We start from the raw sequence: 12,969 nt of genomic DNA, 5'->3' as shown, positions 1-12,969 counted from the left end.
CAGGGAATTCCCAACTCCTTGATGATTTTATCCAGTCTCATGGCTTTAAATACCATCTATATCAGCGCTGTCCAACAGAACTTTCTGTGATGATGGAAATGTTGTACATCTGCTCTGTTTAATACAGTAGCCACTAACAACATGTGGCTATTGAGCACTGAAATGTGACTAGTATGGCTGAAGGGCTGAATTTTAAATTAAATTAAATTTTAATTAATTTAAATTTAAATAGTCACATGTAACTAGTGGCTACCATATTGGCCAGCACAGATCTATAAGTGGATGACTCCCAAGTCTACATCTCCAACCCAGTTTGTTTCCTTGGAACTCCAGACTTGTGCAGCCACCTGCCTCCTTGATAGTTCCATTTATACGACATCTCCACTTGAATACCTAACAGGCACTCAAACTTTAACATGTCAAAAACTGAACTCTTGATCACTTTTCCTCAATACTGCCCCTCCTGTGATCTTCTCCATCTTGTTTAAATGGTAACTCCATCCTTCTAAATTACTTAGGCCACAAACTTTGGCCTAATTCCCCATTTCTAATCTGTGAGATCTGTCAGCCAGCTCACATCCAGGGGAATTCCCTGGTGGTCCAGTGGTTAGGACTCCAAGCTTCTGTTGCAGGGAGCACGGGTTCGATTCCCGGTTGGGGACTAAAATCCCACAAGACATCTCATGCAGCCAAAAAAAAAAAAGATATGTCCAGAATTTGACCACTTCTTAACGGCCTCTACTGTTATCACACTGGTCCAAGCCACCAGGGTCCTTAACAGATTTCCACGGAGGGGCTTTTGGATACATACAAACGTCCAAAACAGAAATTTTCTGAGTGGTGGGCATAGCTTTTACCACCTTCCTCCAAAGGTTCGTGATTCAAAAATAGGTTATAAACCACTGCAATAAAAGGTATTAGTCAGAAAGTGATATACTCAGGTTTGCATGTTAGAAAAATTACTCAAGCACAGATGGGTAGGGGGGTCCTGGCACACTTAGGTATGTATAGCATGTTTTTGGTCAGATGGATAGACCAACAGGAAACTCGGGAAACTGGCCTTGGCTGCAGATATGGATTTTAGAGGGGCAGTGGAAACCTACAGGTGGTAGAATTAAGTGATAAGCATGAACAAGACTGTACAGAGAGGACTTCCCTGGTGGCGCAGTGGTTGGGAATCCGCCTGCCAATGCAGGGGACACGGGTTCGAGCCCTGGTCCGGGAAGATCCCACATGCCGCAGAGCAACTAAGCCCGTGCGCCACAACTACTGAGCCTGTGCTCTGGAGCCCACGAGTCACAACTACTGAGCCCACGTGCCACAACTACTGAAGCTCACATGCCTAGAGCCCATGCTCCACAGCAAAGAGAAGCCACCGCAATGAGAAGCCTGTGTACCACAACAAAGAGTAGCCCCCAGTTGCCGCAACTAGAGAAAGCCAGTGCACAGCAACGAAGACCCAACACAGCCAAAAAATAAATAAAATTTTAAAGAAAAGACTGTACAGAGAGAGTATGTAAAATGAGCAAAAGACAAAGAACAAAACTCTGAGGACACCCAACATGTGAGAGCAGGAGAAAAGAGGAATCAGAAGAGGATTAGAAAGAACAGCCAGGTAGGTGAGAGGAGAATCTAGAGAAAGCAGGGTCATGGAATCAAGGGAGAAAAACATTTTAGGAAAGAAGAAATGGTCAACATTGTCAAATGCCTTAGCGAGGTCATACAGCAATGAAGACTGAAAAGTGACCACTGGAGAGGGGACTAAATGAGATCACCAGTGGACTTAAAACAGTTTCACTAGTATGGATGGGGCAGAAGCCAAACTGTGCAGTGAAGAAGTGAATTCAGCCAGCCTAGACTACTCTTTCTAGAAGCTTGGATATTAAGGAAAAGAAAGACAGGGAGGATAAAATCTAGATGGGAATACAGTGATTTTGATGGAAGAAATGTTTATATGTTTAGGAGAAGGAGCTACGACAGAGCGTTGGGAAAAAAAGAAGCAAGGGGACATAACAGAGCATGAGGTCTCTGAGGAATCAAGAGAGGGTGGGATCTAGGGCAAAGATGAGGGGATTCATTACACAAGATGAGGGATACTTCTTTCCCTGAAAAAGGAAACATTCTGAGCAAAAAAAACCTGAAAGAACACATGTCTGAGAACCTTAAATTTCTGTGTGAAAAATAAGCCGGACAATTTACTTAGGGAACTAGGGGGAAGGCCATAGGAGCTTGTGAAGGATACAAAAGGTTTGGAGCAGCCGTGGTGAGAAATAAAAGAAAGACAGCTGAACTAAAAGATGGAAGATCAGCTAACGCTAGACTTTATCACCCTCTACTGTAATCAAGGAGCACAACTGAAAAATGTTCTTGAGTAACTGAGTAAAATAATTAGAAGGCCTACAGTGAAACTGATTTACGAAAATGAAACCATGACACCAATCTTGTTTCTTATATAACAGTTCAGATTATAAAGTTAGACATCTGTTAATAACTGTCCCATAATTGGTACTACAAAGAAAATTAGCTTACTTGAGAGCTGGGCATCAATAATCATGGAAGATGAAGTTGATGACTGTTCATTACTTGTATCTATTTGAACCAGGGATGCATTTTTAATATTATTTTCCTCTATCTTCCAGTTATCCTTGTGTAGCAAGCCTTCGATATTGGTGACTTTACAGCTAATACCACAGCCTGGCACAACCTGGAAATCTATGCAGGTACCCAAGGTTTCAGTATCCAGCTCCTAACAGATAGAAACAGAAGGATTTCCTCTGCTGTTCTAATAATCCAAGGTCCTCATTAGCAAGATCAAAGATTACTGCTGGTTAATTCTAAATGTTTAGACACAATCTACATGCCTGGTTAATTCTGAATGTTTAGAATAAAACTGTCACTTATCATAGCCTATTTGACAGTGGGTTTTGATAAGGACGAAGGAACAGAGCATTGCGTATAATGTTCAAAGTTAGAAGAGAACCTCACAATACTTATTTTAAATCCCACTTTATAAGATTTATACCAACTTTCGGGAAAGAAAATGTGGAAGGTTTATCAATATTCTCTGTCCTTTCCAGTAGAGATCTACAAGTTACATATTTAATTCTATTTTCAAGTCAGATTTTCTATTCGGTACAGGGAAAAGGGTAACAAGGAACAGGGCCTTCAGTTACCAGAGGGTCTCTCTAGTATGATTGTGTGTCCTTAGTGAGCCAAAGAATTCTGGTGACCATCACTGTTTCCTGTCTCTTTATATCTTCATCCTCTCTGTTATTTGATTTGGGTGTAAAGAAGCCAGGTCAGTAATAGGTAAAAAGGAAAGAACAAATAAAGAAATGGCAACACCAATGGTGAAACTGCCACGTTCTAACTGAAAGACTCTGTGAGATAATTTACAAAGAACTTATACAAATCAATGAGAAAAAGGTAAACAATCTTATGAAAAAATAGGCAAAGTATACAAGCAAACAGGGTATAGGAAAAGAAATTCAAATGGCCAATACACATGTGAAAAGATGCTCAACCTTATTCATAATTAAAAAAATGCAAAGTAAACCATCAATGAATAAATTTTTTTACTTATTGAATTGGAAAAAATAAAATGTTGGTGAGAATGTAGGGAAATGGGCATTCAACTTCTTGTGAAAATATGAACTGGTACACCTTTTTGTGTGGGTGTTGATAATATTTGTCATTTGAGCATTGGTAATATTCATCAGAATTTAACTGCATGTATCCTTTGATCTAGCAGTTGCATTGATAGGCATTGAATATTAGGATAAATGTGCAAAAGCTGACAAGGATGTTAACTGTACATTGTAAGAGCCAAAAAACCAATCATACAATAGAATACAATATAGTCATTAAAAACAATGAGGCAGATCTATATGTCCTGATATGGAAAAATCATTTAATAAAATCTTTTTAAAAGGTACCAAAGATTGGTCATTGTATCACCTTTCTATGTAAAGTTTAAAAAATAATAAATGCTGGTATATGAACTAAAAATGGTTAACAGATGCACACTTTTGTGAATATACTAAAAATTATTGAATTGTAACTTTACAAGGGTGAACTTTATGGTATGTGAATTTTACCTCAATAAAGCTGTTATTTAAAAAGACTGTTAACAGGTTAATACTTGTTAAACTTTGGAGAGAGGAATTATGGAAGGGGGCAGGGAATGAGGCTTTCCTTTTTTGTTATGTAACGCTGAATTATCTCAATTTTCCTCCCATAAATATGTATTACTTCTATATTAATTTTTCAGTTGACTGGGGTTATCTGTGTGGTAGGGTTATAGTTAATTTTTGTTTTCATCTTTATACTTTCCTGCATGAAGAAATTAAGACATACAAAATAAAATGAGAAAACACGAGTCTCTCTAGCTTAATACCAACTATATATGTAAATCATGAATAAACAAGGGAAAAATTGTACCTGCTTGCAGTATTTGGTTATGGCTGCTCCTAGAGGGTGTTCACTGTTACTTTCAGCAGTTCCCACAATGGCCAGGATCTTATTGCGTGACATTCTGTTACTTTCCACTAGAACCTTTACTTGATTCACTACTGGGGTTCCATGGGTAATGGTTCCAGTTTTATCAAATACCACTACCTTTACCTGTAAGAAAATCAAAATACAATGCACCTATATGGTTTGATAATTCTTAATATCAGCTTTCCAGAAATGAGAAAAAGGTTTACTTTGACAAACACATTACTATCTTGTTTCTTAATAAGCTGACCTTTGATTTAATTGGACTAAATAAACTGTCTTTGGGAGGATAAAAAGAAGGGAGAAAAAGGGAAGAAATATCCTTAGTTACACCTAATAGCCCTCCCTTGCAAATGTTCAACGTACTGTGGACATATGTTAAATAACTAGAACTACTTGTTAAGAGTTGACTGTTAATAGGTAATTAAGAGATGTCTCTAGGTCTTCTAGGGAAAGAGAAAGGCTTTCAGTACTAATGAACAGATCTGTAGGGGAAATCTGGGCAGTAGGCAAATGATTTTAAGTAAGTAATTAAGTTGAAGTGTGCACCAGATAAGACCTTCTGGGTTGCTTTGACTTTATTGGGTCTAGATGAGAAGCTTGGCCTGCGAAGAGACAGCTCAGGGAACCAACGAGGGAAACTCAGACCAGGTAGGAAAAAGGAAGAGTCTGGAACTAAAGAACAGCCACCTCACAGTAAACTCGGATAACGACCCTTGAGAAATGAATAGCTTGAGGAACTGAGATGAAAAGAGATATGACAACTAAATACAAAGCATGATTCCGGACGAAATTAAAAACAGCTATAAAGGATTATGGAGTCAGCTGAGGAAACTGGAATATGGACAACAGATTAAACAAGAGTATTATATCAATATCAACTTCTTGATTTTGATCTTTGTACTGTGGTTATGTAAGAGATTGTCCTTGTTCTTAGGAAAGGGGCTTCATACCTGCAGTAAAGGGTATACGGGAGTTCTTTATACTATTCTTGCAACTTTTATTTAAGTTTGAAATCATATCAAAATTTAAAATTACTATAAAAATTAGTAGCCTGTATTCACTGGCTAGATGAGGCTCCAAATCTAAGCTGTGTTCTGTGTTTACTACATGCATCTCTTTATAGTTTATATCCTCATAATAAGAACATACTAGAAGGAACATGGTTTTAGTTTAAGTCAAATAGCCTTGATTGAGATTGTGATGGAAATTCTAATAGGAGAGAGATCAGGGACAGGATTATATTCCTGAAGTCATAGTTGCAAACTGTCAGCTGGTGGCAGCAAAGGCAGAGGAACAGCAAGCCCTATCTAATCGCGAACAGCACAAACATGGAGTCACACACAAACAGGTTAGAAGCCTGATAGACTTGGGCAAATTGCCTGAGCAAATATCTATGGTGTCTTCCTGCCCTAAAGACCAGTCTAATCTGAGCTGGGATAGGACTCCAGGTTTTCCACACCAGGGTCTACTCTAAAGAGAGTAGGTCTGGAGTAGTTTGAGAGGTCTCATATAACTAAGGCCAATCCAGAGCAGAACCAAACTGACACCTTTCCTACCTCAACCCTCACGATAGTGCCAGAAGAGGCTCAGCTTACGGACTATGTAGAAATAATTTAAGACTCTATTTTTCAATATGGGTGCTATTGCCAGTTTGAATGAGACAACTCTTAGTTCTGGGGAGTATCTTACCTTATGAGCCATCTCCAATGGCTCACCACCTTTGATTAGTATGCCATTTTGAGCGCCTACTCCTGTACCCACCATCACGGCAGTTGGAGTGGCCAATCCCAGTGAACAGGGGCATGCAATGCACAGAACTGTGATTGAGGCTTGGAAAGCAAAGCGTATTATTGTTTCTGTTCGGGAGATACTTCTGTTGTAGCCCTTGAGAAGAAATGCATGAATTTTGATTACTGATTCAGAGCTGAATAAAACAAAAGGAACAAAGCTTAACTCTACTTAAATAAAACCACAATTTTGGAGTCACACATAATCTTGCTTAGTTACCAACATATGTTTTAGCTATTAGTAAGAAAACACTTTTTTTCTTTTATGAATATAAGATATTGTTGACATAACTGGTAAACAAATTACAGTCCTAAAATCAAGATTTCAATCTTGCTGATTCCAGAGTTACAAACTATGGAGTGAATATAAGGAACATAATAAAAGTCAACTCCCCCCCATATTGAGAGAATAAGTGTTTTTATTAGGGACTTTCAAAAATAGCTGCAAACATAGGACCTAATTCTCAACATATTTGATCCTGAACAAAAATAATTCTGTACTTCTGTATACTAACACCATAAAGCTGCCTTTCACACTATTCTTTAAAGACAATGAAAAAAATCACCCAGTTTGCAAAGGTTGCTTCACCACATTTCAATAAAGTTCTTTTGGACAAAACAACGTGAACTGAGTATATCTGGTAGTATAGCTCTTAGTGACATTGAGTATTTGCTTCTGTGGTAAGTATGATCGATAGTATTAGGAGAAATCTCCTAAGACTCCCTGAATTCATGAGAAAAATTCCTGAAGGAGACACGTTCCAAAATACTTCCCAGAAATCCTCTTGTTCAATGAGTACTCAACCAATATGAATCATTTAAAGAAACTTTTTAATATTATACTAATGACCATATTGTGGAATAGATACATAGATGTTATGATTCTACCTGTTCTTTAATTGAAGGGACAAACAGCATGAAACAGTGTACAGCATGGCATTTTTAAAAGAACGAAACACAACAAAGTAAGACTTTCTTAGTAATAATGGTTTTACAGTGCTATGTTCTTACTAAGTTCTCAAATACTTAAACTAAGTGATCATCTAAGAGTTATATATATAGAGGGAGACAGAGTTGGAAGGGATTTTCATAGACATCTAAGCTTATGCTTTCATATATGTCATAAGTGTATGTTTTCACCTACACTAATTCCAATCCTGAAATTTAGGTATTATTATCACTATATTACAGATGACAAAACTGAAGATAAGAGAAATTCAGTGACTTAAAGGTTTTATCTCTAACATGAGGTACAGTCCAGGTCTACTTTACCACTTTATGACCATACGTTAGAGAACACCATAGAACTAGAGAGAAGCAGACACTAATATTATCTTATATTTATAAAGCATTTAATAAATTACAAAGTATGTCTAATATATATCATCTTATCTAACTTTTACAACTGCAAGTTATGTTGGATGAGCATTATTAAAATCTCACTTGAGAAGTGAGGAAACCAAAGCTCAAAGAGAAATTAAGTTGACCTAAGATCACACTGATGGTATGTGGCAGAGCTGAGATCCCAAGATTTTCCTCAATATATCCATTGTCCTTTGTGAAAGCAAAATCATGCTGGGACTCAGACTAAGTATAAAATGTGAAAGGTCACTATAGGCATACCTCGGAGATATTGTGGGTTCAGTTCCAGACCACCGAAATAAAGTGAGTCACAAGAATTCTTTGGTTTCCTAATGAATGTAAAAGTTATGTTTACACTATACCGTAGTCTACTAAATGTGCAACATCATTATGTCTCAAGAAACATGTACATACCTTAATTAAAAAATAATGCTGTTGGAAAAATGGCGTCGATAGACATGCTCGACGCAGGGTTGCCACAAACCTTCAATTTGTAAAAAACACAATATCTGCAAAGCACGATAAAGCAAAGTGCAATAAAACGAGGTATGCCTGTACTTGCTTTTGGAAAATCACAAGTCATAATGAAAAAAACCTTTTATGTTTTCTTTATATTTACAGAAATGCAAATGTTATTCTTATCACCCTCTCACTCCAGTCTGTTAAAGATACCAGTAATTACTAGTTATTTTCCAATTAATTACTTATGCAAAAGATTCACACACTGTTTTACATATGAAAAAAAGGTGTTATAAGTCACTCACAGGAAAGTAGGTTTCCACGATTTCAAAATTCAGAAATCCAATTATAATCCAAACCAAAAGGGTAGCAATGGAAACAATGACAATAAAAGGAACAAAGTAGCCACTGAGTTTGTCTGCAAACTGCTGGATAGGAGCCTAGAATTAAAAAATAATAATAATGATATGTATATCAAAGTCTCCTTTTTTGATAATGAATATAGAGCATATTTAGTATTGAGCACAAATATTTTAATAAACTCCATATTAATACAGCTAGAATTAATCAAAGGAACACATAAAAACTAGATCAAGATTTATACTGAGTGGGCTTTCATGAAAATACTTTGTTTCTCCTAGGGAGTTAGTTAATTTACCTTTGATGTTTGTGCCTCCTCTACAAGTCTGACAATTTGAGAAAGGGTTGTGTCTGCTCCAACATGGGTTGCACGGATAAGGAGTGACCCATTCTGGTTAATGGAACCAGCAATCACTGTGCTGCCAGACTTCTTAGCCACAGGCATTGCCTCCCCTATATAAGGAGTAAAGATACATTTAGGGAGCATAAATAAATACTATCTTGAAATATACAGTTATCTGTCAATGTCAATATCTAGAAATGAGATTCTTCCTTCCTGAAATAGAATCTGGACAAACGCCTAGGTGAAGGTTGCCCTCTCTTTTTCCTTATGTCAGTTCTGGGCCAAACCCAGGGATATATATCTTAAACTGGAAAAACCTAATGTGTTAACTCTTATTGGCAGGTACTTTTGGACCTCCACCCTAGTCTTAGATCATTGGTTCTCAACCTGTTCCCAAGGAGCATTTATAAATGTAGGAGAGAGTTCTTGCTTGTAATAACTACAGGTGGAGCATGGGGTACTGCTACTCCAATTAGGTAGGTCAGGGTCAGGGATACTAAATGTACCATAATGTGTAGGATAGTCAGTCAGAACTAAGAACTGTCCCATCCAAACTAGCAATAGCACCCCTACTGAGAAACACAGAATCCTAAATTATTTCCACACAGTTCATAAACTGAGCCTCTTTTGGCACTATTGTAAGGACTGAGGTAGGAAAGGTGTTATTTTGGTTCTGCTCTGGATTGGCCTTAGTTACCTAAGATCTCTAAAACTACTCCAGGCTTATTCTCTTTAGAGATGACCCTGATGTGGAAAACCTGGGGTCCTATCCCAGCTCAGACTAGACTGGTCTTTAGGGCAGGAAGACAATAGGTATTTGCTCAGGAAAATTTGCCAAAGTCTATTGGGCTCTACAGCAGAATGTGACAACTTCCTCTGGTTATACATTCTAGTAATTAACAATCCTCAGTGAAAAGAGCCTTCAGTAGCATAACTAAAACCACAAAGAAAATCTGCAGAAATTGATTTAATACATTCTTAAAAAAACTCATATTCTCTTCACTCATTATTTACTTGGTCCATAGTTTCTACAAAAAGCTCTTCACCTTTCATGTCTATTTTTTTTAACATCTTTACTGGAGTATAATTGCTTTACAGTGTTGTGTTAGTTTCTGCTGTATAACAAAATGAATCAGCTATAAGCATACGTATATCCCCATATTCCCTCCCTCTTGCATCTCCCTCCCACCTTCCTTATCCCACCCCTCTAAGTGTTCGCAAAGCACTGAGTTGATCTCCCTGTGTCATGCAGCTGCTTCCCACTAGCTATCTATTTTACATTTGATAGTGTATATATGTCAATGCTATTCTCTCACTTCGTCCCAGCTTACTCTTCCCTCTCCCCGTGTCCTCAAATCCATTCTCTATGTCTGTGTCTTTCTTCCTGTCCTGCCCCTAGGTTCATAGGACCTAATGTTCATCAGAACTTTTTTTTTTTTTAGATTCCATATATATGTGTTAGCATATGGTATTTGTTTTGCACTTTCTGACTTACTTCACTCTGTATGACAAACTCTAGATCCATCCACCTCACTACAAATAACTCAATTTTGTTTCTTTTTATGGCTGAGTAATATTCCATTGTATATATGTGCCACATCTTCTTTATCCATTCATCCAACGATGGACACTTAGGTTGCTTCCATGTCCTGGCTATTGTAAATAGTGCTCCAATGAACATTATGGTACATGACTTTTTGAATTACGGTTTTCTGAGGGTATATGCCCAGTAGTGGGATTGCTGGGTCATACGGTAGTTCTATTTTTAGGTTTTCAAGGAACCTCCATACAGTTCTCCATAGTGGCTGTATCAATTTACATTCCCACCAACAGTGCAAGAGGGTTCCCTTTTCTCCACACCCTCTCCAGCATTTATTGTTTCTAGATTTTTTGATGATGGCCATTCTGACTGGTGAGAGGTGATACCTCATTGTAGTTTTGATCAGCAATTCTCTAATGATTAGGGATGTTGAGCATCCTTTCATGTGTTTGTTGGCAATCTGTATATCTTCTTTAGAGAAATGTCTATTTAGGTCTTCTGCCCATTTTTGGATTGGGTTCTTTGTTTTTTTGTTATTGAGCTGCTTGTATATTTTGGAGATTAATTCTTTGCCGGTTGCATCGTTGCAAATATTTTCTTCCATTCTGAGGATTGTCTTTTCGACTTGCTTATGGTTTCCTTTGCTATGCAAAAGCAAGTTTCATTAGGTCCCATTTGTTTATTTTTGTTTTTATTTCCATTTCTCTAGGAGGTGGGTCAAAAAGGATCTTGATGTGATTTATGTGACAGAGTGTTCTGCCTATGTTTTCCTCTAAGAGTTTTATAGTGTCTGGCCTTACATTTAGGTCTTTAATCCATTTTCAGTTTATTTTTGTGTATGGTGTTATGGAATGTTCTAATTTCATTCTTTTACATGTAGCTGTCCAGTTTTCTCAGCACCATTTATTGAAGAGGCTGTCCTTTCTCCATTGTATATTCTTGCCTCCTTTATCAAAGATAAGGTGACCATATGTGCGTGGGTTTATCTCTGGGCTTTCTATCCTGTTCCATTGATCTATATTTCTGTTTTTGTGCCAGTACCATACTGTCTTGATTCCTGTAGCTTTGTAGCATAGTCTGAAGTCTGGGAGCCTGATTCCTCCAGCTCCGTTTTTCTTTCTCAAGATTGTTTTGGCTATTCAGGGTCTTTTGCGTTTCTATACAAATTGTGCAATTTTTTGTTCTAGTTCTGTGAAAAATTCCATTGGTAGTTTGATAGGGATTGCACTGAATCTGTAGATTGCTTTGGGTAGTATAGTCATTTTCACAATGTTGATTCTTCCTATCCAAGAACATAGTGTATATCTCTCCATCTGTTTGTATCATCTTTAATTTCTTTCGTCAGTGTCTTATAGTTTTCTGTATACAGGTCTTTTGTCTCCTTAGGTAGGTTTATTCCTGGTATTTTATTATTTTTGTTGCAATGGTAAATGGGAGTGTTTCCTTAATTTCTCTTTCAGATTTTTCATCATTCGTGTATAGGAATGCAAGAGATTTCTGTGCATTAATTTTGTATCATGCTACTCTACCAAATTCATTGATTAGCTCTAGTAGTTTTCTGGCAGCATCTTTAGGGTTCTCTATGTAGAGTATCATGTCATCAGCAAACAGTGACAGTTTTACTTCTTCTTTTCCAATTTGGATTCCTTTTATTTCTTTTTCTTCCCTGATTGCCATGGCTAAAACTTCCAGAACTATGTTGAATAACAGTGGCGAGAGTGGGCACCCTTTTCTTGTTCCTATCTTAGAGGTAATGGTTTCAGTTTTTCATGGCTGAGAATGATGTTGGCTGTGGGTTTGTCATATATGGCCTTCATTATGTTGAGGTAGGTTCCCTCTATGCCTACTTTCTGGAGAGTTTTTATCATACACGGGTGTTGAATCTTGTCAAAAGTTTTTTCTGCATCTATTGAGATGATCATATGGTTTTCCTCCTCCAATTTGTTAATATGGTGTATCACATTGACTGATTTGCGTATATTGAAGAATCCTTGCATTCCTGGGATAAACCCCACTTGATCATGGTGTATGATCCTTTTAATGTGCTGTTGGATTCTGTTTGCTAGTATTTTGTTGAGGATTTTTGCATCTATGTTCATCAGAGATATTGGGCTGTAGTTTTTTTTTGTGACATCTTTGTCTGGTTTTGGTATCAGGGTGACAGTGGCCTCATAGAATGAGTTTGGGAGTCTTCCTCCCTCTGTTGTATTTCGGAAGAGTTTGAGAAGGATAGGTATTAGCTCTTCCCTAAATGCTTGATAGAATTCACCTGTGAAGCCATCTGGCCCTGGGCTTTTGTTTGTTGGAAGATTTTTAATCATAGTTTCAATTTCAGTGCTTGTGATGGGTCTGTTTATATTTACTATTTCTTCCTGGTTCAGTGTCAGAAGGTTTTGCTTTTTTAAGAATGTGTCCATTTCTTCCAGGTTGCCCATTTTATTGGCATAGAGTTGCTTGTGGTAATCTCTCATGATCCACTGTATTTCTGCAGTATCAGTTGTTACTTCTCCTTTTTCATTTCTAATTCTGTTGATTTGAGTCTTCTCCTTCTTTTTCTTGATGAGTCTGGCTAATACTTTATCAATTTTGTTTATCTTCTCAAAGAACCATCTTTTAGT

At 37.4% G+C, this 12,969-nt stretch overlaps 1 protein-coding gene across 1 annotated transcript in view; it reads right to left on the bottom strand.

The window, feature by feature from the left end:
- The window catches only part of ATP7A (ATPase copper transporting alpha), a 142,219-nt gene that overhangs the window by 10,393 nt on the left and 118,857 nt on the right, over positions 1 to 12,969 (bottom strand). The window contains exons 13-17 of the mRNA XM_068532484.1: positions 8,767 to 8,921; positions 8,414 to 8,548; positions 6,190 to 6,384; positions 4,441 to 4,623; positions 2,530 to 2,746 (exon numbers count right to left, since the gene is read on the bottom strand). Coding sequence (XP_068388585.1) covers positions 2,530 to 2,746; positions 4,441 to 4,623; positions 6,190 to 6,384; positions 8,414 to 8,548; positions 8,767 to 8,921 — 885 coding nt within the window. The remainder of the gene's footprint in view (positions 1 to 2,529; positions 2,747 to 4,440; positions 4,624 to 6,189; positions 6,385 to 8,413; positions 8,549 to 8,766; positions 8,922 to 12,969) is intronic.

Source organism: Eschrichtius robustus, chromosome X (assembly GCF_028021215.1).
Source record: "Eschrichtius robustus isolate mEscRob2 chromosome X, mEscRob2.pri, whole genome shotgun sequence".
NCBI lineage: Eukaryota > Metazoa > Chordata > Mammalia > Artiodactyla > Eschrichtiidae > Eschrichtius > Eschrichtius robustus.
The sequence above is the reverse complement of the archived record's forward strand: the minus strand, read 5'-3'. Positions and strand labels throughout refer to the sequence as shown.